This window comes from Rutilus rutilus (assembly GCF_951802725.1).
Source record: "Rutilus rutilus genome assembly, chromosome: 24".
Lineage (NCBI taxonomy): Eukaryota > Metazoa > Chordata > Actinopteri > Cypriniformes > Leuciscidae > Rutilus > Rutilus rutilus.
This window is the reverse complement of record NC_140228.1, coordinates 944,119-971,430: the sequence shown is the minus strand read 5'-3', so window position 1 is coordinate 971,430 and position 27,312 is coordinate 944,119. Positions and strand designations below refer to the sequence as shown.

The 27,312-nt window shown below is 37.6% G+C and overlaps 2 protein-coding genes across 2 annotated transcripts in view; one reads left to right on the top strand and one right to left on the bottom strand.

The window, feature by feature from the left end:
• Window positions 1-2,154, bottom strand: part of LOC311284168 (uncharacterized protein) — a 28,112-nt gene extending 25,958 nt beyond the window's left edge. Inside the window, exon 1 of the mRNA XM_084399048.1 lies at window positions 2,132-2,154. The gene's annotated coding sequence lies outside the window, so the exon portion shown is untranslated. The remainder of the gene's footprint in view (window positions 1-2,131) is intronic.
• An 18,748-nt stretch (window positions 2,155-20,902) lies between these two features.
• On the top strand, window positions 20,903-26,380 carry LOC311284390 (uncharacterized protein). The gene is made up of 7 exons (XM_084399396.1): window positions 20,903-20,941; window positions 21,015-21,081; window positions 21,182-21,366; window positions 24,459-24,613; window positions 24,789-25,252; window positions 25,387-25,595; window positions 25,914-26,380. The coding sequence occupies exons 2-7, from the start codon at window positions 21,066-21,068 to the stop codon at window positions 26,121-26,123; spliced, it is 1,239 nt and encodes a 412-aa protein (XP_084255522.1). The 5' UTR covers window positions 20,903-20,941; window positions 21,015-21,065; the 3' UTR covers window positions 26,124-26,380.
• Window positions 26,381-27,312: the final 932 nt, after the last annotated feature.

The following is a 27,312-nucleotide window of genomic DNA, read 5'->3' as shown; positions in this document are numbered from 1 at the left end:
CACCCCGCTCGCGCCCCCTTTCTTTCTCGCCGCCACTGAGTTGCAAGTGCGCAAGTTAGTTTTGCACCTAAAATATCGCGAAAAGAGTAGCAAAAGTCAAGCCGCTAGATTTGAAATTGCAGTGACAGATTTGGGAAGTTGCAAGTGTCTAATAGAGGTTGTACTGCGAATTTGAATGTGAGAATAAATGCAAATATATATTACAAGTCATTGTATTTCTGTGAATGACATTTTACACATTTGTGACTACTTGTCTGCAGCTTCAAATTCAGAATACAGGTTTGTGACTATTGTCTGCGAGTGCAAATCTCAAGATTCAACTTCAGATTTTTATTTTACAGGTTTTCCCATCGGAGCTGTGAGTGTAAATGTTCACGTAGCCTACAAGTACAAATATTTATTGTACAAGTTCTCAAATTCACATCTACATGCTGTTGAGCTTTGCTACTCTTTTACCTTCATAGAAAGGAATCCAGTTTATAACCAACACTGTAAATGAGAGTAAATCCTGCTATATACACCCTTGATCTCGCAGATGTCTGATACTACTAGAACAGAGAACTGTCCAGCTTGTCTGCCATTTTTCCACTACTTGAATCTCTCCATCCGCCAAATCTTGGCTGAATTTCAGGAATCTGACCCCATCTGACGAAACCTTCACTGAACTGAATCTATGTGAGCAATTTACTGAACTCTTGCAGAAAAGTAAAGCAATCCAAGGTTTTATATGTTGAGAACCAAATAATGCTTCAAATAAAGGCCGACGCATATTTATGAAGTTAACATTAGCCTATAGTATATCAGATAATAGCCTAGTTTATGTACAGATATGAACTGTAAAATAAAGCTGCAGGCACCAAATGCCTGAAACATGTCATCTTTTATTTTTTGAAGTTACACTAGTTTAAAGTCTTTTCAGTAAACATGAAGAGAGATCATATCACATCTTAGATTTGAACAGAAATAAGTTATTTTTTAGGGCTGGGAAATGATTAATCGCGATTAATCGCAACCAAAATATAAGTTTGTGTTCACATAATATTTGTGTGTGCACTGTCCATAATTATTTTGTATATATATAAAAACACACACATGCAAGTAAATATTTAAGAAAAATGTGTTATTTATATATAAAATATTTATATTTATTTATAATACAAATTATATATAATACAGTGCTATGCATAAGTTTAGACACCCATGCTAAAGTTGACTAAAAAGAGGAATAAAAAATCATATTTTGGAAATTGAACTTAATGCCTTAATTAAAAAAATTAGGAAAAATCCAACCTTTAAGGACACCAATTTTCTTTGTGAATGAATAATGTATCGTACATAAATAAATGTTCTTCCTTTATAATACAGGGTGCATAAGTTTGGACACCCCTATGTTAAATTCCCATAGAGGCAGGCAGATTTTTATTTTTAAGTATTTAAAAAAAAAATGTTTAGGATACTATGCATCCTGATAAAGTTCCCTTGGCCTTTGGAATTAAAATAGCCCTACATCATCACATAGCCTTCACCATACCTAGAGATTGGCATGGTTTTATTTCAGTTTGCCTAAAAGCTAGTTTGATTTGCATTGCTCTCAATGCAAATCAAACTAGCTTTTAGGCTAACTGAAATAAATAGTATGCATAGTATCCTAAAAAAAATAATAAAAAAATACTTAAAAATAAAAATCTGCCTGCCTCTATGGGAATTTAACATAGGGGTGCCCAAACTTATGATACATTATTCATTCACAAAGAAAATTGGTGTCCTTAAAGGTTGAATTTTTCCTAATTTTTTAAATTAAGGCATTAAGTTCAATTTCCAAAATATGATTTTTTTATTCCTCTTTTTAGTCAACTTTAGCATGGGTGTCTAAACTTATGCATAGCACTGTATATATACAGTATATTTAAGCAAATATTTCTTAAATATATACATGCATGTGTGTGTATTTACAAAATAATTATGGACAGTACACACACATATATTATGTGAACACAAACTTTTATTTTGGATGCAATTAATCGCGATTAATCATTTCCCAGCCCTATTTATATTACGATGTAATGTATGCCTAGGCCTAAGCATTTGTTACAAATTGTATCTTTTATAAAGGAATTGATGGTGTACTTACATGTTCTGTTTCTGGTTCCTCCTTCATCTGGCCTGCAGCTGCTGCCTCAGTCACATATATAGTGTGAAATCACGTGCTTTCAGAACATTCTCACCATGGGCGTTGGACTCAAAACAATGTGAGAATGTTTTACTGGAGTAGATTAGGGGGTTTCCCGAAGCCAAGTACCTTATCTAAAACCTCTGTATGCAATAATGAGTGAGAGTAAAAGGGTCAAAATCACCATTAAGTGCCTTTGAGACTTCACAATTTCCTTTAAAAAAATCCGAGATTTTCCATTTAACTTCTTATGTGTTGTATTAAGCAGACATAAGGCTGTGAGAAATGCATATGGTCAAGCTCCAGCACTTTTTATAAATTAACTGCAAGCTGACAATATAGGAGCGAACCATAAAATAGGTCCACCCTGTCATGGACAAATTCATAGTAGAATAAATACTTTTTAATAGCATAGTGATTATAAAATGTAGATCTGAGAAAAGATAACGTGTCCCTTTCCCAACAAAACATTTTAGTTAATGGTAAAAGTATTTTGATAATAATGAAGTTACTGCTTAAAGGTTCTGTAAGTGATGCGACGCCAAAACATTTTTTGTCACATACAGCAAACATCTCCTCACTATCCGCTAGCTGCCTGTCCCCTGAACACACTGTAAAAAAACGCGGTCTTTCTAGACATCACAGGCTCCACAAACAGCAGCAAAAACAAACTGAGCTCACCCGCACCAAGAAACATAACTAGATGTACCGCATCGCGGTACAAAATATGACCGCCGCTCAGGCCTGCACTGGCTTTCCACAAAAATAAATGACGTGGAGTAATTTGGCTGTATTGCGTGTTTATGTATATACCTATAAAAAGTAATAGTGTGTGTGTGTGTGTGTGTGTGTGTGTGTGTGTGTGTGTGTGTGTGTGTGTCTGTGTGTGTGTGTGTGTGTGTGTGTGTGTGTGTGTGTGTGTGTGTGTGTGTGTGTGTGTGTGTGTGTCTGTGCGTGTATGTATGTGTCCGCATGTGTGTTTGTGTGTCTGTGCATGTGGATTTGTATGTGTGTGTATGGGTGTGTGTCTGTGCGTGTGGATGTCAGTGTGTGTGCATGCTTGCATTTGTTTGTATTCCTGCATGTGTGTGTGACAGTATCATCCTAAACCAGCAACCCTTCGCTCAACAGCACCATCTACAGGCCGATGAGTGTACAGTCACTAAATGTGCACATAAATGAATTTATTTTATACCCCCCCCATGGATGAAATTCTACAAAACTTAGCAGAGGATACCCCCAGAGGATGTCAAGTTAATCATACACATGAAATATGGTGCAGTTCTGAACATCTCCACTGAAGATAGGGGCGATTAAAGCAGAATAATATTGCATTTTCATTTTTTATGGGAGGGACGCAAATCACAAATGAGTGATTATGGGCTAGGTTGATGTGGGCCCTTAAGAGTGGGCCCTACATACCATAAAAATTTCTTCATCCTCGGTGCCACGGTTCAGGTAGTTATTTAGGAAAAACTGCATTTTTCAGCGCGGGGGGGGAGTGGCCCCCGGGGACCAAACGAAATTTTTCCTTAGAAGTCTAGTGGGGCTACATGCCCACCAAATTTCATGTTCCCCGGTGCTTCGGTGTCCCTGGTATCGTTGACGAAAAATTTACGGGGGCCCCAGCGCGGGGGGGGAAGTGGCCCCCGGGGACCAAACAAATTTTTTCCGTAAAAGTCTAGTAGACCAACATACCATAAAAATTTCTTCATCCTCGGTGCCACGGTTCAGGTAGTTATTTAGGAAAAACTGCATTTTTTTGGGTTTGGGGGGGACCAGCGCGGGGGGGGAGTGGCCCCCGGGGACCAAACGAAATTTTTCCTTAGAAGTCTAGTGGGGCTACATGCCCACCAAATTTCATGTTCCCCGGTGCTTCGGTGTCCCTGGTATCGTTGATAATCGTAAATAATTAAATGTTCTTCCTTAAAATACAGGGTGCATAAGTTTGGACACCCCTATGTTAAATCCCCATAGAGGCAGGCAGATTTTTATTTTTAAGTTTTTTTTTATTTTTTTATTTAGGATACTATGCATCCTGATAAAGTTCCCTTGGCCTTTGGAATTAAAATAGCCCTACATCATCACATAGCCTTCACCATACCTAGAGATTGGCATGGTTTTATTTCAGTTTGCCTAAAAGCTAGTTTGATTTGCATTGAGAGCAATGCAAATCAAACTAGCTTTTAGGCAAACTGAAATAAAACCATGCCAATCTCTAGGTATGGTGAGCCTTTGACAACAATTCGAATGTCAACAAGAAGTAACGTCTCCCGGGATCACTTACAGAACCTTTAATTATGTATTGCCCAATAAAATATGCAATAATTGCACATTCTATTCTAAATAAAATCTAACAACAAAGATATTTAGTCAAACTTTAAAACAATACTAACTGGCCCTTATTTGTTTATTAAGAAATCACACACAAAGTTTTGTTAACTTGTTAAAATAATTTGTTTATTTTCATCATAAAAGTTGAACATGACAGGGTGGACAAATGCTTTAATGGGTGAACTAGAACGGGGGAACATTAGAAAAACAACAGGAACTTCAAGAAACCATGGATACTCCACCGTTTTTTTCATATTAAACTGTTATTCTCTTAACTAAGACGAGTTGATACACATACCTCGATCTCTCATCTCAGTGTGTGCACTCAATCGCTCTGGCTCGCGGCGACACTTTGATAGCACTTAGCTTAGCCCAGTTCATTCATTAGGATCCAAACAGAGATGAAGTTAGAAGTGACCAAACACCTCCACGGTTTCCCTATTTAAATACAGTTACAAGAGTAGTTACACGACCAAGTATGGTGACACAAAATAAAACGTGGCGCTTTTCTAAGCGGGTTAAAAAGGATAACTATAATGTATGGCGGAATAGCACTTTTGGGAGTACTTCGACTGGCGCAGTAAAAAGTCACGCCTGAAAAATCCTCTCACTCTCACTTCTGTCATTAGAAGTAGAACCAGCGTGACTTTTTACTGCGCCGAGTCGAAGTACTCCCAAAAGTGCTATTCCGCCATACATTATAGTTATCCTTAGAAAAGCGCCACGAGTAGTACTTATTAGGGTCATTGTGTCAAAATGATTAATGGCTTTGACCTTTGGCCTTTTAAAAGGTTGAACTTCCGGTGAACCTCCGGAATGAGGTCATGGGATTAACCTTTGCCCTTCCTCCCTATCGATCCTGTAATTTTGACACTTGCTTTTGCCCTATTGACCTTCCTATGCTAAATCCAACACATTCTCATCCTAGGGCGTCATTATACTGATGCTTTTGACATTTCGTCAACGCACATGGCACCCTTTAGCGTCAATATGACACGCACAGAGCTTTGTTCGGTTATGGGTAGGTTTAGGTCTGGGGTAGGATTAGGGTTAGACCGTTAGGAGGCGCCTTCTGGCCCATATCTATCCGCGTCTCATATTGACGCTAAAGGGTGCCATGTGCGTTGGATGTAGACGAAATGTCAAAAGCGTCAGTATATGACGCCTTGGGATGAGAATGGGCTGGCTAAATCATAGTTTTGCCGGTTAGTTTGTCCTATTTTAACAGAACAGATGTTTTGACGGCCGGTGTCATGTTCTAGTTGTGTGTGTGTGTGTGTGTGTGTGTGTGTGTGTGTGTGTGTGTGTGTGTGTGTGTGTGTGTGTGTGTGTGTGTGTGTGTGTGTGTGTGTGTGTGTGTGTGTGGTTATACGGTGTGTCACGGGTGTCCCCAGCATCGCGCTCCCACCCACCTTCACATTCCTGAGCAGCGTATATAAATGGGACTAGTTATTTCATATATGTATATTTCACACAAATAACATAATATACAATAATATCTTACTAAAAACTACTGAAACCTATTCTTTCAGTTTTAGATAAATAAAAGAATAAAACATCATCTTACATGAAACATGCTGTTCTTTTTAAAAGTGTATAAATTAAACTAAGGTTGAAAAAACATTCTATCCTTTAAAAGTATGTAATGAAATGCAAAATATATCTTACTAAAAAGAATAAAAACAAAAATCATCTTACATGTTTGTAAGTCTAGACGGTCTCTGACTTCAGTGATCAAGATATCAGGGGCTGAAATTATTTCAAAGTTTAAATGATATCTTGTTAAAAATGTTTTAAATTTAATACATTATTAAAAGTGGTAAAACAAAAAGACTGTTTTTCCTGAATGCCTCACCAGCACACTCAGAGTGATGCGTGCGCGTGTCTGTGTCTGTCTGCATGTGAGCTTTGACCCCCCCTCCTTCGCATTCCAGAGGTACAGTAACAGTGATTTTATAAAATGATGTAGGCCTATATTTCACACAAAAGTTGAAAAACACTCTGTTCTTTAAAATTGTATAAATGAAATGGTTATAAAAATTATCTTGCCAAAGTTGAAAAACATTCAGTTTTTAAAAGTGTATAAAAATCTACTGAAACCAATTCTTTTAGATAAACAAAACAATAAAATTCATCTTACATAAAACATTCTATTCTTTAAAAGTATATAAATGACATAATATAATGTAAAATCACAGAATAAATGCAAATATTATATTACAAGTCATTGTATTTCTGTGAATGGCATTTGTGACTACTTTTCTGCAGCTTCAAATTCAGAGTACAGGTTTGTGAGTGTTGTCTGCGAGTGCAAATCTCAAGATTCAACTTCAGATTTTAATTTTACAGGTTTTCACACTGGAGCTGTGAGTGTAAATGTTCTCGTAGCCTACATACGAATATTTATTGTACAAGTTCTCAAATTCACATCTACGTGCTGTCGAGTTTTGCTACTCTTTTACCTTCATAGAAAGGAACTTAAATGACTGTTATATTGACCTCTTTTCGTGGTTGAAAAACACTAATTGGCCGATATTATGTATACTTTCGGTAAGTTGTACTGCATCTTTAAATAAAAAAGTAACAGGTGATCGGTTCACGTGCACTTGAACTGAGGCGCTCAGCGATCTGTCACGTCACATTTACAAGCGCCAAACGTATTTTTGTCTTAATTTCGCAATAAAATTGACGGAATCTAAGAGCTGAGAATTAGTTTAATATTAAAAGTACCTCTTTGCTCCGCAATTTCTCTGTGCGTGAGAAAATGGATGAGTGGCGTGAGAGCGTGTGAAAAGTGTCAATTGCGTGAGTCTCACGCTCAATGCGTGAGAGTTGGCAGCCCTGGTGTGTCTGATACTACTAGAACAGAGAACTGTCCAGCTTGTCTGCACTTTTTCCACTATTTGAATCTCTCCATCCGCCAAATCTTGGCTGAATTTCAGGAATCTGACCCCATCTGACGAAACCTTCACTGAACTGAATCGATGTGAGCAGTTTACTGAACTCTTAAACAAGTATTGCGTAAATGATGTCTGATACTACTAGAACAGAGAACTGTCCAGCTTGTGTGCGCTTTTTAGAAAATTAAAGGGTAACACTTTATTTCGATAGTCCACTTTAGACATTCTACTAAGTAACTTTGCAACTACATGTCAACTAACTGTCATTATAGTATTAGTAGACTGTCTGCTTAATATTTGCTAACACTCTGTTGGTCCCCTAACAGACATTCTACTGACTATAAGTTACTTGGCAACTACAAGTCAACTTATTCTCCTAACCCGAATCCTAACATCTAAACTTAACCTACCAGTCTATTGACTGTCTACTACACCCTGCTAATACTCTAATGAGAGTTAGTTGACATGTAGTTGAAAAGTTACTTATAGTTAGTAGAATGTCTAAAGTGGACTATCGAAATAAAGTGTAACCAATTAAAGTAATCCAAGGTTTTATATTTTGAGAACCAAAGAATGCTTCAAATAAAGGCCGACGCATATTTATGAAGTTAACATTAGCCTATAGTATATCAGATAATGAAGAGAGATCATGGGCCAGCACACACGCAAGTGTCAAAGCGCAAAGCACAAGTAACTTTGAGGGCGGGTCTCGGCGCTGTTGCTATTTTCCCGGCGGGATAAATGACTCTTGCGCCGGGCGCAAATCTAAAATGTGTTGGTCTGAAGTCGCTTCATTACTCATAGGTGTGGTTTGGGCGTAACGTGAAATAAACCAATCAGAGCGTCATCTCACATTCCCTTTAAGAGCAGACGCGCTTTCCTTGGCGGATTGCTATTATAACGGCGGATTTGCCAGGAGCGGTTCACAGCCGAGCAGAGCAACGCAAAAGAGAGAGAAGTGACATTGGGGATGGAGAAACACACCCAAATTAGCTTTGGTTAAACAGGTATATAATAATGTGGGTAAATGTGTAAGCTAGATGTATGCTTTTTATAATAAATTGTCTATCTATCTATCTATCTATCGTTCGTTCGTTCGTTTGTAATAATATGATTTGCAATAAAGAAAACTGCTGCTTCTGTGTAGATTAGAGAATCAAAGTGTATGCGCGTTGTGCATTATGGCCAAGCATGCGCCCTTAAAATAGCATAATGAACAACGCGCCACTGACTTTAGACTAGGTTTTTTTCTGGCCAGTGGCGCAATTGTTTTATGGAACAGGAAAATAGCACCAGGGAACGTTTGCGCCGGAACACGCCTCCTTTTTTTGCGCTGAACCGCCCCCGGGAGCGCAAGTTCATTCCCTAGTTTAGCGACGTGCTTCTGTGGAGGGAAAAGCTCGCTTTGTGCGGGTGCAAAATAGGTATGAAACATGCGTCTGTGTACAAAGTCAATTGTGCTGGGTGCAAGATAGGGCCATAAATCCTATATTTGAACAGAAATAAGTTATTTTATATTACGATGTAATGTAGGCCTAGGCCTAAGCATTTGTTACAAATTGTATCTTTTATAAAGGATACAAGGATTCCACTACCCTCTCTCTCTCTCTCTCTCTCTCTCTCTCTCTGACGGGCCTCACACCCTCCACATGTGACCTCTGACCCTCTCCTTCGCATACCAGAACACAGTAAGAAAGGGGTTTTCCTAAATATCAGACTAACTAAAGTTGAAAAACATTCTATTCTTTAAAAGTACATAAATGAATTGCTTATAAGATAATATAAAATCACAGAGTGGCTCTCTCTCCCTCTCATTTAAAAGCATAACCTTAAAAGTTTAAATTTTAAAAGACTGTTTAAAGTCCACATGAAATCAAAATTGACCATATTTACTTTGTTTGCCTAAATTGATCGTTTTGTGGTCAACAATTCATCCATGCAAGTCAATCCACACAAACATTTTTTTTGGCTTCGTAATCTTTAATCAAAATCTGAAAATGCCCCTCCCCTCTGCTTTGGAGGACCTTCCTTGATGACGTACATTTGATGGCTTGGTTTGGGACACGCTTAACCACTCCCCTCAAACCGTTAGTCTGTTATGAGCAGAGATGGAGAGGAGGAGCGCTAGAGTAAACCCCTGCCCTCTGTTCAATATTCCTTTTCACTGGGAAATACGTCACGACACTGGAGAAAAGTCGTTTGCAACTTCCGGTTCACACGGACTTTAAATCTTTAAAGTTTGAATACATCATGCGCATCTTCTATTTATCTTTTAGAAGATTCCTGGATGGTTTTGTTTAAAGGGGGGGTGAAACACTCATTTTCAGTCAATCTCATGTTAATCTTGAGTACCTATAGAGTAGTATTGCATCCTTCAAATCTTCAAAAAGTCTTTAGTTTTATTAAATTTATAAAAGAAAGATAGGCTGTAACGAGTCTTTCCGGAAAAACCCGAGCAGCTGGAGGCGGGCCGTGTGGGCGGAGCTAAAGCTGTGCTAACGTGCCGAGCTAACAACACACAGAGACATTTGAAGCAGTTTTACTCACCGCCCGGTTCCAACGCATGGCCGCGAACCTTCATCATTGTGACTGCTCGATCCTTGAGCATTAGACGATCTGCAAATCCGTCGATCTGAGCTTTGTTTATAAAACAATCACCGTCGACATAACATGAGATTGACTGAAAATGAGTGTTTCACCCCCGCCTTTAAAAAGAGCTGGGAATGACATGTCCAGTCAGACGCTGGTTCACCAAGGATGGCCTCTCCGGTGTTAGATGCCTTGCCACTTGCACCTCATGAAGATGAAAGCTTGTAAATTTATTGGTTTTACTTTTATTTTTATATATTAGTACCTTTAATGTAAACTAATTAACCTGTATTTAATAAAAAATATATATAATTGAAATTAAGAAGCTTGTCTGCCATAAGTCTCTGTTTATCAAAAGATTGAGCTGAACTGAGCACGGAGGAGTCTTCTGTGATCTAAATATTGTGAGTATGGAAATTCAAATGCTTATTGTTTAGGACAGATTTGACTTACTTTACCTAACCTGAGAATAATTACAATAAGGATAAAGGTGTTTAAAATTACGCACCATAAAACAAAACACATACAACTTGTTCGTGTTATACAGTGTTTATACATAAAGGAGCTTTTCACCCATGGGAACATTAATCTTTATTGAAAGTGGGTCATACAGGTGCTGGTCATATAATTCGAATATCATCAAAAAGTTGATTTATTTCAGTAATTCCGTTAAAAAAGTGAAACTTGTACAGTATATAGACTCATTACATGCAAAGTGAGATATCTCAAGCCTTTATTTGTTATAATTTTGATGATTATGGCTTACAGCTTATGAAACCCACAAAATCAAAATCTCAGAAAATTAGATTATTACATGAAATCACACAGTAATTACACAGTGATACCATGGTCATTGAACCAGGTTTTGGTTCTTTTGGCAGTGTGGGCCGGTGCAAATCCTGCTGGAAAATGAAGTCAGCATCTCCATAAAGCTTGTGTGCTGAAGGAAGCATGAAGTGCTCTGGAAATGTCCTGGTAGACGGCTGCATTGAGTGGATGGCACAGTGGACCGACACCAGCCGATGACATGGCTCCCCAAACCAACACAGACTGTGGAAACTTCACACTGGACTTCAGGCATCTTGGATTGTGTGCCTCTCCATTCTTCCTCCAGACTCTGGGACCTTGGTTTCCAAATGAGATGCAAAATTTGCTCTCATCAAAAAAGAGGACTTTGGTCCACTGTGAAGGATTAGTCCTTGTGTGTATTTAAGCCCTCGTGTAAGCCCCATGTTCCTTTGTCAAGTATTGTCCATGTATCACTGTTGGTGAGAGTATGGCCTGTTTTATGTAGTGATGGCCAGATCGAGGCTTCGTGAACCAATGACACTATTGAACCAAATGCGCCATATTGTTTCGAGGCTTCGAATCAATCTGACACCCGTCTCAACGGTGACACCTAGTGGTCACTTGCAGGTGTTGATCTGAAACAACCTTGACGAGCCATTAAAAACAATTTTTTTTTTTATTGTATTTATCTAATATGTGAAGCTTGTAACCTATAGGCTCCTCACTGTGCATAATGTTATTTTGGTCCTGCAAAATGAATATTAATAAAATAAATCAAGCCAGTATGTCTCACTTTTTTAGAGATTTCTATTCAAAAATATTAATTTCTCTGCTGTGGAAGGACTTAGCCTACTTTTTTTACAGATAATTTCTCCAGCTTTTTGAAAAAATCTTCTCACAAGGGACACTTGTTGCTGGCATGCAAAGATATTTTTTAAGCTAGGACATACAAATGAGGAAGATTACTGCTCTCTCTTTCCAGTAAGTTAGTGGATCACGAGTTCTATGCAAATACGCATCGTTGATGTATTTTTTCACTTCCACTGTGGCATCAGCTGTTGCATTGTGTGTCTCATATGTAGACCTATAAAATGTACACTACCAGTCAAAAGTTTTAGATCGGTAAGATTTTTAATGTTTTTAAAAGAAGTATATTCTGCTTACCAAAGCTGCATTTATTTGATTAAAAATACAAACAAAAACAGTCATATTGTGAAATATTATTACAATTTAAATCAGCTGTTTTCTATGTGAATATATAGTTAAGTGTAATTTATTCCTGTGATCAAAGCTGAATATTTTTAGCATCATTACTCCAGTCTTCAGTGTCACATGATCCTTCAGAAATCACTCTAATATGATGATTTGATGCTCAAGAAACATTTATGATTATTATCAATGTTAAAAAAAGTTTTTTACATTTTTATTTTATGATGTTATGATGAATAGAAAGTTTAAAAAAAACAGCATTTATCTGAAATGGAAAGCTTTTGTAACATTAAACCCTACCCTTCAAAAGTTTGGGGTCAGTAAGAATTTTATTTTTATTTTTGGGGGAAATAAATAAAATAAATCAATACTTTTATTCATCAAGGATGAGTTAAACTGATCAAAAGTTACAGTAAAGACATCTATAATGTTAGAAAATATTCTATTTTAAATAAATGCTGTTCTTTTGAACTTTTTATTCATCAAAGAATTTTGAAAAAAAATTGTACACAACTGTTTTCAACATTGAAAATAATAAAGAATGTTTTTTGAGCATAAAATCAGCTTATTAGAGTGATTTCTGAAGGATCATGTGACACTGAAGACTGGAGTAATGATGTTGAAAATTCAGCTTTGATCTGAGGAATAAATTACACTTTAAAATATATTAAAATAGAAAATGTCATTTTAAATTGTCATAATATTTCACAATAATATTTCACAATTTCATATATATTTTTTTTATCATCAAAAAAATGCAGCCTTGCTGAGCAGAAGAGACTTCTTTTAAAAACATACAAAATCTTACCGATCTAAAACTTTTGACCAGTAGTGTATATTCACACAATATTATATTATATTTGTCATAAAACATGAAGCGGAAGCAATGATGCAAGTAACTCTTTGTTGAGGGTCAAAAAGACACAAAGAAATACGGGAACACGGGTGGGCTGGTGGCGCAGGGACTAGATGGTCAGCGTGCTGGTGAAGACAGGTGATGGTGAATCCAGTGAGAGTGAACATCCAGACGAGATGAGACGAACACCACGAAGACACCGAACAGGGAACTCGAATCAGGAACAGGACTGGAAACGACACACACTGAGGACACCAAACAACGATCTGACAAAGAGAGGAGAGTGTGATGAGTCTTTATAGGTGAGTGAATTGGCAGCAGCTGGTGCGGGGAATGAGGTCAGCTGGAGCGCTGATCAGCAGGAACAAGCAGTCACGCCCACTCACACACACCCACACACACAGAACAACAAATACACGAGACACGAAGAAAACAGTGAATTCATGAACCGTGACAATATTATATTCACATTGAAGCTATTTTTAACATGATTGGCAGTTGTGATTGGGACATTAGTTTGTAGGGAATAGGGCTATGGACTTTCTAAACAGTGTCCCAAAAGTTTGTAATTATATTTCAATTATAATTATATTTCAAACAATGCATACCTTGCTTAAATGGCCCAGCAGTGTCAGTAGCAGGCCTAGGTACAGGGGGAATGCCATCCTCTGCACCCTGCAAAACGGCAGGATGAGTGCTCCTCAAATGGCGCATCATGGATGATGTATTGTCGCAGTATACAGGCTAGCTGCCGATCACAATACACACATCTCACTTTATTTGGGGTTTCTAAACGGAAATGCTCCCAGACCACAGATGTACAGTCTGACAGACTCTTCTGGGGAGCCTCCATTTTATCTATCTATCCAAATCTATCTATCTATGTATCTATCTATATGAATCTATCTATGTATCTAGATATGTTTCTATAATCTATCTATGTATCTAGATTTATACCATGGGCTGTTTAAATACTCGATTCTAATTGGCTGGAAGGTGTGCAGTAAAACCGTTTAATGCACAGGTAGTTCCAGTCAGTTTGATTACAGTTCGAAATTAATCCGCTACATTGGTAACCATAGTAACACAGATACACTTGCAAGCAGAGTGAGAGACGCATATGAAAACGTTTAGGTAGGCTAAATGGATGATTTTTGAATATCGTTTAATTTGTATCAGTGTTGCCTGTCATTCATAAATAATTGTAATAAATCCATTAAAGAATCATTAAGTTAGCTATATGCTTAAGCAATGAGGGGACTGTAGCTGCTAGACTTTAAAGAAGAGATCGACGCACACAGGTAACTCGCGCACGCATCTCTCTCTCTCTCTCTCTGTTCCTTCTCCTTCAGTTATCTGTCTCTCTCTTTTAATAATGAATTTAAATAAATGTGAATTCATTCAAATAAAAGCAATCCGATGGCTCTACTTTATTTAAAGCGGACGGAGTGCAAGAACTGACGAGCCTTAACTTAAGAAATAACCGTCATTTTTACACGTCTGTTAAAAAATTACACTGTAAACATCAGTTACAGCTTTAACTTGTTTTTAACTTGGCAAATAACCAAGGTATAAGCGGGATAATCCACGGCTAGCCATGCATTAAAGAATTTTAATGCACTTCATAGAGGCAACCACCCTCCGCTTCGCGTCGGGTGGTTCTTCGCCTCTACGTCGTGCATTAAAATCCTTTAATGCATGGCTAGCCGTGGATTATCCCTTACATGTACCTAGATATTAGGGGTGTGCATTGGCACTGCCCTCACAATTCGATTCGATTACGATTCACCAGGTAACGATTCGATACAATTCGATTCTACGATGCATTGCGATGCATCAAAATTCTACTGCACACAACAAGGCAAATTTTTCATCAGTCATGAGGCAATACAAGCAGTCAGATATTGAACAACAGATTTGATTGGCTGCTATGTGTGTACACACCACGTAAGTTCTGTCTAGTTTCCCATTAACTTCGTAGAATACAAATTGTGCCCAGATGTCCACTTTCCAAGCTTTGGGTTTTTAATTACCCGTCTATTTTAATTATCTGACTATAGTCATCTCCCTCCGCCTCAGCCATCTTGATTGTTGTTGTTGTTATGCCCCCGGAAATAATTGAAACAACTTTATTGTCCAACTCAAGGCCAGAAAATAAACAGTTAGATTATCGATTATGGCACTTTGCCGCATCGATGCTGAATCGCGCATACCCCGCATTGCGATGCATCGTCGAATCGATTATTGTTGACACCACTACTAGATATATATCTAGATATAATCTATGTATCTATCTATAATCTATCTATGTATTTATATATGTATCTATAATCTATCTATATGTATCTATCTATTAATCTAGCTGTCTATATATATTTATATCTATGTATCTATTAATGTGTCACTATATGTATACTCTGTCTGTCTCTATCCTATCAGTCAATGTGTTGTGTAAATTTAAATGTAAGCCTAAATAGCCTATAACTAATCAAATCGCACTATAACCATATATCCGCACTATATCACTATATCCTCAAAAATCCGCTATCTCAAAATCAAACTCCTCTCACAAAAACCCACGAGGTCAATATGCGTTAATTTCACTTTTATACAGATGTGCGATTGTGTGGTCTGTTCCCGACCGTGTCAATCAAACGCTGATTCGGCGGACCACACCTGATGAAACACTAGTGAAACACTTCGAGGCTTCGTTTGGCCATTTGGCCACGTGACATTGGTTTTATTTTTCAATCACGCTTTGGATCAGTGTTTCGAAACATCTGCGCTTCGGGATCATCCATCCCTAGTTCTTCTGCAAACTGTTGTGTAATATTCAGTTCCAGTGTAGTCCACCCAGTGGAACAGTTTCTTACAGGAACTGAATATTACACACAACATCACAGTTTTGATGCCCGTCCCTCATTTTAGAAATCTAGTCTAGCGATGCAAGAAGAGAAGCTCTTAGATCTGTGAACAAATCTTTCTGTATATTGTTTTATGTGTTATTAAGATGAATACAATTGTCTTAACTGCATGCTTCTATGATTTGGCGACGGGGTGAAATAGACAACGATTTATTAAGAATTATGTGCGTCATAATCTTGTCCATCTATTTATTTGTGGTATTCTAACTACTCTCACTTTTCATAGACAGAGGTTGGTGTACTTTTGATACAAAATACATTTTACCAGCAATTTTCCTAAACTATTGGCAAAAATCAATACAAAATATATCAAGCATTTCCATGACACCCTTCAGTCGGCCAAGGAGCATAAGCCTCCATTCATTCTTCAAAACCATATATGGCTTTATTATTCATAATAATCATTATATTTTATATAATCATCCATCTGGAAATGGCTGAGCACCCACAGGATCGGCACCAATGATTATTAATAACATTAAAGCATATTAAACTTAAAGCATATGTTGTATTGTCACAGATACAGCCACTGAAATATGCAGCACCAATCCTGCAGAAATTAAAAATAAAAAATTATTTTTTATTTATTCCCAAATGAATTTATTTCCATATGTATTAATTGATCAGTTTAGATAGAAATCAGAGTTTGCTACGGGATGTTTTAGATCAACTGAAGAGTTCCAAGTTATTTTCACAGATTCACATTATCGTGTCAAATTATTTTGAAGTGACTGAATCCAGCCAAACTTTATATACAGAAACACTTATTATTATTATTATTATTATTATTATTGCTCCTAGCACCAAGCAATGGTGCGAGAGGACAGCTGCCATCCTGATAATTCATTTGATATAATTGAGTAAACAGCTATGGAGCCAGAATTGGCTATTGTCAGTTTTATGTTTTACATTTGTACTGGAGGACATGTATTTTCGGCTTAGCCAACCATGGCCAGCTAAATTAAGATGGTTTGGGCCGGATTACACTTTAAACTGTTCAAGTATTGGGTGTTAACTTGCGTAATGTAATGATATACGAAAAGAAAGCTTACATGTTGCCTTTGGCTTGCTCAGTTAGGGATATTTTGGGGATATTTTATTTTATTTTATCAATCAATAAATTCCACTAGAAACAAACCTTGTTGTATTATTTTATTTTAATTTAATACTGTGAAGCTGCTTTGATACAATCTGTATTGTGAAAAGCGCTATACAAATATACTTGACTTGACTTGACATCGGCCTCTATATATTAAAAGGTTCAAATGTTCACTTATATCTTACCTTGATGTGATTTTGTAGGCTGGTGTATTATTTTTATTATGTACAGAAATGGACCATGGTGAACATATTTACACAGGTTTTCAACCCTGTTTGAATATAAAACCCAGTTGAATGTAAAAAAAATCCTTTGTTGCCAGCTAGCATGTCCTGAGTAAAAGTGATATAAAAAATGTAAAAAAACCCACCTAATTACTTCTTGTGGCCTGCGTATTCACAACCAGTACAAATAGTGATGCAGATTAACACTAGGCGATTTCCTAGGCAGATATTGACTTGGGACTATATTAGGGGGAAGCACAGGCGAAGCACTGCTACTTGGGCACAGAGATATCATGCCCAAGTAGCAGTGCTTCGCCTGTGCTTCCCCCTAATATAGTCCTTAAAATATAAGTCAATATCTGCCTAGGAAATCGCCTAGTGTTAATCTGCATCACTATTTGTACTGGTTGTGAATACGCAGGCCACAAGAAGTAATTAGGTGGGTTTTTTACATTTTTTATATCACTTTTACTCAGGACATGCTAGCTGGCAACAAAGGATTCCATTCATTATGCTAAGCTAAGCTAGCGCCGACCCTGTCAAACTAAAACAATGCATGCACTGAGACAAAAATGCATTTGCCCACCTATCTAAATGTAGGAAAGAAGGTGAATAAGCCCTATTTCAAAAAACGGTGGAGTGTTCCTTTAAGTAGGCTATTCACGTACAAATGTGAAGTAATCTGACCGAATTTACTTACTGAAACCTGGCACAAACCCATGGACTACATTGCAGTAAATCAGACCACCCCACCTGGATACTCCTTCATCGACAACCCCCGTCTGGACCGGCGAGGAGGTGACATCGCAGTCATTCACCGCAGCGATATCTCCATCCGCCCCATCCCCATCCCGGTTGTATCCTCATTTGAACACTTGGCTTTCAGACTTCCTGGTTCCCAATCCATCGGAAGGAATTGCTATTCAAAATCTTACAAAAATCTCAAAAGCTTACAATGACTTCAGTCAATATTAGGTAGTTATCATGTTTTTCACTTTAGATACTGATCCAAATAATTAGTAGTTCCTTTAGAATGGTGTAGTAATACTTGAGTCATTACTAGTGGGTTACCATTACCTTATATTATAAATTATGCATCATTCATGTTAATTATGAACCTGTAGATAGTAGTTCTCTGGGAGGTATGAAAAAAATAGTAGTTATTGATTAGCTAATGGTGAACTACTACATTAATCTGAGCGCTATTACTTACTAATTTGTTAATCAGAGTTTCTTGTTACTTAATAGTAGTTACTAGAATGTTAATAATTCGTTGCCCGTTTGTTCCTGTGTAATTATTCATTAATGAAGGAACAGTATACCCATCTTGTTTATGGAAACAAAGCTTATCCATTCCTTCCTAAGGATGGAAAGGTAGATGCTATTTGGCTTATCTTCTACTGGCAATGCGAGTAGTATCAGAGGATTATGTGAAACAATTTAATCAAGACACAAAGCATTCAATCTCTGAAACTGAAAAATATTTGGGATGATTTTTATCATTTTTAGGAGTAAGCGATTTACAGAATGAAGTGCAGGCCCTACATGAGACGTTTGAGGCCACAGCAAAAACTACACTTAGTTCTATTGCTAACATTTCAGAGGAAGTGCATGAAATGAGGAAGGTTGGAAGGTTGTTTCACAAACTCGAATGGCTCTTGATCTATTGTTAGCCTCCCAGGGAAGAACATGCAAAGTGATTGCAACTGAGTGTTGTTCATATATGCCAGACAACACTGGAAGAGCAGTGTACAATTCAGCTAAAGTTCTGCACGAACAGGCTAAACTTAATGAGGATCCTGGTCTTTTCTCCTCTGAGTGGGATCAATATTTGGGCCACTTTAGAATCATTTGAAAGCACCTTTATTAGTTACAGTTTCAGGAGTGTTTCTCATCTTAGTCTTGTACATTTCCATAAGAGTGTTGATTTGTTTTGTGAGATACGAGACTGCCTAATTCTGTTGTTTTCCCTTGGTATAATAACACTTGTTGGAATTGTACTGGCCAGTTGAGCATTGAGACATATGCAACTAAGATTATTCAAAAAACGATTATTATGACTTCGACTTCGTCTCCTGCTTCAGCTCTTTTCTGGCTTTCTCAGTTAACCAACCAGTCAAACACTCAGGCTGAATCTGATAGAAGGCTGTTAATAGAGTCTTGAGGTAAAAGACAAGACTTTCTGTTGACAGGTTTTCTGGGTTGCACACACCAGCCAAACGGATATCTTTTGACAAGATCCGGCGTCCAGGGCTGGATTTGATATTCATGACGTTGAGATTTTTATCCGATCTAACAGCAAGTTCATTTAGAATAACTAATCGGGTGGTAACTTTTTGATATAAGCCAGGTCGGACACGGGTCTAAACACGGGTTTAAAACAATCACATGCAGGCGTAAAAATATATGCATAATTTTAGGAACACATCTACAAATATATGCCTGTATTTTAAGTTGATAAAATAATTTAAAATCCACATCAGTTTATTTGTGCCCACGCGCTATACGCCATCCCAGGATCTATAACGTTGCCTAGGCTACTTTCACTTTTAAAAATTCCTCATAACCGCGCGCGCAATCTGCTTGCAGTCGTCGAGATGGATGCTGAGGAGTTGAAGAATAGCCTAGCTAGTGGAGATTGTAAAGTTGTCGACAATACGTCATCAAAAATCAAGTCCAGTGTGTGGGAGAAATTTGGAGTTATCTGAAGAAAATATTGTGAAAGGCTTATTTGCTGCATGCATTTTCGTGTTGGATAGCCGCAAATGTGGAACTTCATCACCGAGGAAGCACGCAGATAACTGTGGGAACAAACCAAGCCGTTCTATCGAACAGTATTTTTCAAATTTAACACTGTTAAGTATGTGTGGTGTGCAGGCCGTGTTTGAACCCAAAATTGTCAGATGTAGGCTAGACGAAATTGCGTGGCAGATATAGTGTTGTAGCCGCGTCTGTTCGATTGGTAAAATGTTATAAGGCTACTCAGTTTTGTGGTAAGTAACGTTTGCCATGTTCTTCATGTACTTGTCTTTTGACAGCTTCGGCTAAAGTTTTCCTTGTGTTAATTGTTGTGTAATAACTTCTGTATGACCTGGCAATAAACATTTTTGTAATTGTGTCTAATGTGATTGGCTAAACTAATTTTATTTCGGGTGCGGGTCGGGGGACTGAACATCCCGGTACCATGCAGTAGTTCACCATTTCAAAATAAATAGTAACAAGGAATAATTCAATGATGAGTTCGCCAAACAACAAAATTTTTTATGTGAAATGAATTTCAAACTCAAGCGGTAGCTAGCCTAGTGCTTTCTCTGATAGGCGGATTTCTCATAGGCGGTGTTCTGGATTAGTGGGAGTGGCTTGTGGAGCTGTGCAAATGTGTTGCATTGTGGGAGTTGTGGTTTTCCACACAAATTCGCCCTAAAGTTACTTTCTGTCATAACTCATAATTTTAATACATTTCGACTACATATATGACCAACTTTCAATAAAGATCAATGTTCCCACGGGTGAAATGCTCCTTTAATGTTATTAGGAAGTGCCTACATTTAAGCTGTGTACTAGTGAGTTAATTCAAACTCTGGCACAGATTGATATGGGATATGATATGGTAATTGGATTGCCAATAGATTGTAGATTGTAATCAATCATGCTAACCATTAACAAAACCACTTACTGAACATATGAAGCCGAACAACATAAACCTCCATGACTCAAGTGGCCCCCAAAAACAGAAGTTAACAGTTTCTTTCTAAGTCATTCTCTCTGAGGGCGGAGGCAGGATGGTCATAGCTTTAGTATAAAAGCACCAGATACATTGTTCTCCATATCACTTGCTAACGCAAAGGTAAGTCAGTTTTACTTCACATTTTTATAATAATTTTCATGTTTTAAACCAAACAAATCTGTTCTACTTTTAGTACATTGTAGGAGAAACTCATTGCACTTATTTTTGTGTAAACCTACTAAGGATGGCTGATAGCAAAAGCAAGTATTATCTTATTTCATCAAACAGATTTGAAAACAATACCAGCCATCAATGTGATGTTTTCAGTCTTTTAAAATATACAATGTTTTTTTTCACCAGTGGCTGTGTCCCCGTTGAGCCCAGCGTTTGTACAAGAGCTTCCCGTTGTTGCCCAAAAGACAGCGCTTCTCTACCATCTCTCTTACCTGTGCCTGGCCAACTTCCCCAACCTGGAGAGAATCATCAGGAGTCGCGCTGAGGAAACCAAGCTTCTGTTCGGCTCCTCTGATGCAACTATGTTGAAAGTACAGTGTCAGATTTCTCTTGATTTCAGTATTTTCATCTGGGTTTTTTTTTTTGTGTGTCAACTCACCAAACATAAAGGGTCTGTAGTAAACAGTGTTGTGCAAGTTACTTCCGAACTGTAATACATTATACATTACTTGTTACTGTTATTTAAAAGTAATTCTTTACCTTACAATATTACTGTCTCAGAATTGTAATGCGTTACATTACTCCTGTATTACTTTTGAGTTACTTTCACCAAAATAACTACAGAAGTAGAACTTAACATTCTAAAATTACTAGGGCGGTAACGATATGCGATATGAAACCGAAATCACGACACTCAGATCCACGAACCTGTGTCGCGGTGTGAGAAGGCAGAATCGTGACACACGTACCCCTTCCCAGTCCCAGAGTTATCCTTCCCGTCCAGATCCAATGTTACCACATCTTTAAATTACTATTAGCATTATTTGAAGTTAGCATTACAAAATACGTACACTAGTTCCTCACACGCGGCTGACCACGAACAGGTAATAACTTACTTGCATTTTTCATTCGTTAATGTCTTGTGGTCTTGCTGCCCCCCCCCCCCCCCCCTTTCTTTTTACAATTAAATTTTGGGCTAAAAGTGTGTTGTAACACAAGCGTTACTGAACATGTACCAAGTAAAATATTACTGAAAATTGTTTAGTAATGCCTTACATTACTGCGTTACAGCAAAAAGTAATATGTTAATGTAATGCATTACTTTTGTAACTTGTTACTCCCAAGTAAATAGCATGTCATATAGTCTATCTTTTAGTTAGAGATTAAATTGAGCTAAACTGGTTATGAGAGTCTCTCCCCTAACTGCAAATAAAGAAATGTGTCATAATGTTATTGTCTCCCAAAAGAAAGAATCGACTCTGAACCGCCTTTAAAGGGGGGGTGAAATGCTATTTCATGCATACTCAGTTTTTTACACTGTTAAAGAGTTGGATTCCCATGCTAAACATGGACAAAGTTTCAAAAATTAAATTGTACGTTTGAAGGAGTATTTCTGTGCCAAAAATTGTCCTTCCGGTTTGTCACAAGTTTCGGAAAGTTTTTTTCGAGTATGGGCATGTGTGACGTCAGATGGGGCGGAATTTCCTTATATGGTCCTAAGGGCACTTCTCCCGGAAGTACGCGGGCGTGCGCGCAACCGTAGACCAGAGAGAGAAGAGAGCGAAAGCAGTTCCTCATCAAAGCACTATGCTCGGCTTTAGGGAAGTCAATGTCACCAAAGAAGTGGGTTTTTGGTTGCCAGGGCAAGACAACCCTGCACAGATTCCCAAAGAATCCAGCGCTAAGGGACCAGTGGATGGAGCCCCCACACGGCCCGCCTCCAACCACTCGTTTTTTTCCGGAAAGACTCGGTACAGCCTATCTTTCTTTTATAAATATAATAAAACTAAAGACTTTTTGAAGATTTGAAGGATGCAATACTACTCGATAGGTACTCAAGATTAACATGAGATTGACTGAAAATGAGTGTTTCACCCCCCCTTTAAGAGTAATTTTTATCCGAATCCCACTGCTTTACGGTTCTACGCAACTAGAAGATACATTTGCATAATTCCCCCATAATAATCATTGTTTGTCTGCCCGCAAAAAACTTGACCAGCTCTCAAACGCCATTTTGCTGACGACTGCTTTTCAAATCTCTGAGTTCATCGCGGGTTTCGCAAAACTCTTGCTCGTGAAAGAAGGGTCAGTACTCAATATATTTGGACCAAGTTACTCCTCAGAATCACATCCTGTAAGTATGATTAATTATTGCTGTATTTTCTACCGGGTGTTCAAAATACGTAGTTTTGTGTTTTATATTGTGTAAGTTTCCGGCTAATGCGATATTGCTGTCTTACTACAATCGACGTCATCGTTACTGTCTTTACAGTGTGTACAGTCGCTGAGGACTGAGGAGCTCAGGTCTGTTATGGTGATGGACGTGTAGCTTCCGACAGGCACTGTACGCGGTAGACCAATCACAACAGACTGGGCCATCTGGCCAATCAGAGCAGAGCTTGCAGAAAGGAGGGATTTAGAGAGACTGAAAATGTTGCTGATAATTTACTCACCCCGATGTCATCCAAGATGTCCATGTTTTTCTTTCTTCAGTCGAAAAGAAATTAAGGTTTTTGAGGAAAACATTCCAGGATTTTTCTCCATTTAATAGACTTCAATGGAAACCAAATATTCAAATGTTCAAACAAGGTTCAAATGTCCGTCTCAATGCAGCTTCAAATTCAAGAAATAAGGGTCTTATCTAGCGAAACGATTGGTCATTTAAAAAAAATATATAAATATATATATATATATATACTTTTTAACCATAAATGTCCGTCTTGTACCATCTCTGAGATGCGCCACGTATTACATCATCACGTTGGAAAGGTCACGAAAAAAATAAATAATAATAATAACAGTTTAATAATAATAATACTTTTATTATTAATAATAATAATAAAAGTTTTGGACGATTTTGAAGTTGGAGGAGAAAATGAGATGGAATTTTTCACTCTTCCCTACCTTTTTGAACCAGAGCGCAAAGACGAATAGATGGATGACGTGACGCGTGACCTTTACAACTTGACGACGCAATGCGTAGCGCATCTCAGAGATGGTACACGACGGGCATTTGTGATTAAAAAGTATATAAATTTTTTTTTTTTTGGTGTGAAAATGGCCGATCGTTTCGCTAGAGCCTTATTTCTTGACTCGGATCGTTTTGAGCATTTGAAGCTGCATTGAGACGGACATTTGAACCTTCTTTGAACATTTGAATATTTGGTTGCCATTGAAGTACATTAAATGTAGAACAATCCTGGAATGTTTTCCACAAAAAAATTAATTTCTTTTCGACTGAAGAAAGAAAGAGATGGATATCTAGAATGACATTGGGGGTGAGTAAATTATCAGGAATAGTTTTTTTTTTTTTAAGTGAACTAATCCTTTAATGCAGCAGCATTATGAACAGCATTTCAGAAAGATACAGGACAAATACAGGCAATAAGAGTTCTGAATGTTTCGTCGCCATCAGTGTGACTGTCGGTTTTTGAATTCTAAGATACTTGTCTCTTAATTCTAGTGTATTTTGACCAGTGAAAACCTGGTTAAGTCGCTGTTTCCCATGTTGGTGTCAGCTGTGGAGAAAAATATGCGGTGTTTGGCAGTCAAATTCCTAGGAAAAGCACAAGCCTCGATCACAGACATTATCACTGATGTGGAAAAGATAGTGGATAGGTAAGAATATTTTCCTCATTAAAACATATTTCAAAATACCTTGAGCAATTGAATTATTCTTCTACATGCAACTGCTACAATCAGACAAAAGTATGAACATATTTTAAGATAAACTTTTAAGCTAGTTACACAGCCCATTGTTATAAAATGCTAATTTAACAGCAACATTGTATAGGTATGATTTACACAACAAAGATGTAGCATCGGCCACCAGTGATGTTATCAAGGAAAAAATAGATACAGATAAAAAGATTGCAGAACAAGACCAAGAGTTGAAGCGGATTGAAGAAGCCCTGAATGATATGAAATCTGAACTCCAGAAAACCACAGCAGAGCTTCATGAAACTGAGAACAAGATAGACAGCAAAAACCACGAGATTCAAGAGTTTGTCAGATCCATAACTAAAACAAGTGATGACCTCAGCATCGTTGCTGCAGTCGTTCCATTCATCGGGCTGATTGTTAAAAGCATTTATGATGCTGTACATGATCCTAAAGATACTGCACATGTGAGAGCTCTTGAAGCTCAACTGAATATCCTCATCGCTGATAAGACCGCTCTGAAACAGAAGCAGTGGCACGTCCAACTCAAGATCATTGATTGGCAGATGAAGGTTGTCAGAGCCAGTACTGACAGGAGTGAGTCTGTTTTCTTTCATGTTTAAAGTATTCTTATATGACAAGTCATGCTTTAGACTGTCCCAAGATTCAAGTCTAGTTTAAGACAGGGAGCGAACATGTGGCTTGTTAAAACCTTTATTTCCCCTCTGCAGAGTCCATACCCGACCCCATCCATCTAAATGAAGTTCAGAAAAGCTTGACAAAAATTCAGGACATTCTGATTCAGCTCAAAATCTTCTGGGTGAATGTTGGAAACTTGCTGGACTCCCTGGAACAGACGACCTTTGCTGGAGAAGATATTATTGAAGACCTTGCCGACCTAAAAGATGTATTTCTTTATTCAATCAAAACAGCCACAGAGGTAAAAGTCATGTTCACATGATTACAATAACATTTCCAGTAAGATACTCTCTCTCTCTATATATATATATATATAGAGTATCTTACTGGAAATGTTCTTGTTGTTGTCTTGTCTTACTGGAAATGTTCTTACTGGAAATGTTCTTGTTCAGGTATAAATGAAGAGAGAATATATATATATATATATATATATATATATTATCTCTTCATTTATACCTGTGGGAATGCTGGAGTGTTCCCTCCTAAATGTCAGTCTCATTTTGTCCAGCCATTACTAAGATTTCGTCTAATGTGACTTATAAATGTTTTAATTCCACAGGCTTGGGGCTGTTTTGGTGCAGGCTGTCAACAAGCATCTGTCATGTTTAAGCTCCAGAACAAAGATGCCTACAGGTTTCTGGAGGTCAGTCCTTCCTCTCTCTCCAAGGAGCAGTGGGAAATTGAGTACGAAAGTGTAAAGAAACAACTGGAGGAAATAGACCCACCACAAAGTGTGTCATCCTCTGCTACACCTGCCATTACTGAATGATCTACAGAGCGTTGACACACGAGTCCTCTTTGAGTTTCTGCCTCATGATGCTGGTAACCTGGTATGATGATGATTAGCCTTTATAAACTCTGTACTTGTAAACTACAGAGTTCTGTAATCCTTTCTACTTAATGCCTAAAACACTCTTTATATACTCCTCTCTGTATGTATCATCTCTTATGAGTTCTTGCTAAAAGACTCTTGTTGAATGGATACAAATGGACGAATGCTTCTACTAATAAAGTTTGATAACATTATTATTGGCTTTTTTTGTTTGTTTTAAATAATCATATCCCTAGTGAAAAAAAGGTATACCAAAATGTATTTAAAATACATTTATTTCATACTAAGTATCCTACAAACCCATTAACATATTTACTGACATATAAATATTATAATTGCACAATACACATTTCTTAACATTAAGCCTAAAATATCATTTTAAAATCACTATTAGTAAGTGTGGTGCTGTAATTTAACTTTACAAAACAACAAAAGATATGATGGCACAAGATTTCCTTGGTTAATCAATCTTTAATCCAGACTGAACTCTCTTCCATGTGTGTGCACACTACACTACACCCTCATCTTGTTCTATATCTCTCCCTAGTGTTCATTCTTTGTAATAAGTCTATGTAGACACAACATACGGTGGCCGGGAAGTGCAAAGCAACATTACAGAGAATGAAACACTTTTACAAAACTCGAGACAAATTTACATTTTGGAAAACATTTTTACCTTTCATAAAACACAATTACATGGGCTAAACACTTTTACCAAGGACAAAATAAATTAACATTTTAGAAAACAAATTAACATTTTAGAAAACAAATTAACAAGACGCAAAACCAGTGTGCGAAATACCCGTCAATGTTCGGGGGGGTCCCCGTCTCCCGATTGTTGCGCAATACCGATCTAAATTTTCTCAATATGCAATAGGCCTATAACACGCACACACTTAACAATTTTTGATAATCCCATGGTGCCTGGAGAAGTGGGTATACTCTTAATTTATGCCCCCAATATTTTTTTAAGCATCCCAGCAAAGGATGAACGCTCTGTGTTATAAACAGTGACATGTAAGATTATGGGATGAATATAGTATCAAAATTATTAACACGTGCAAGCACACTTATCAATGAACTTGATACATGTTGCAGAAATGTTTTTATCCATGCCTTTCAACTT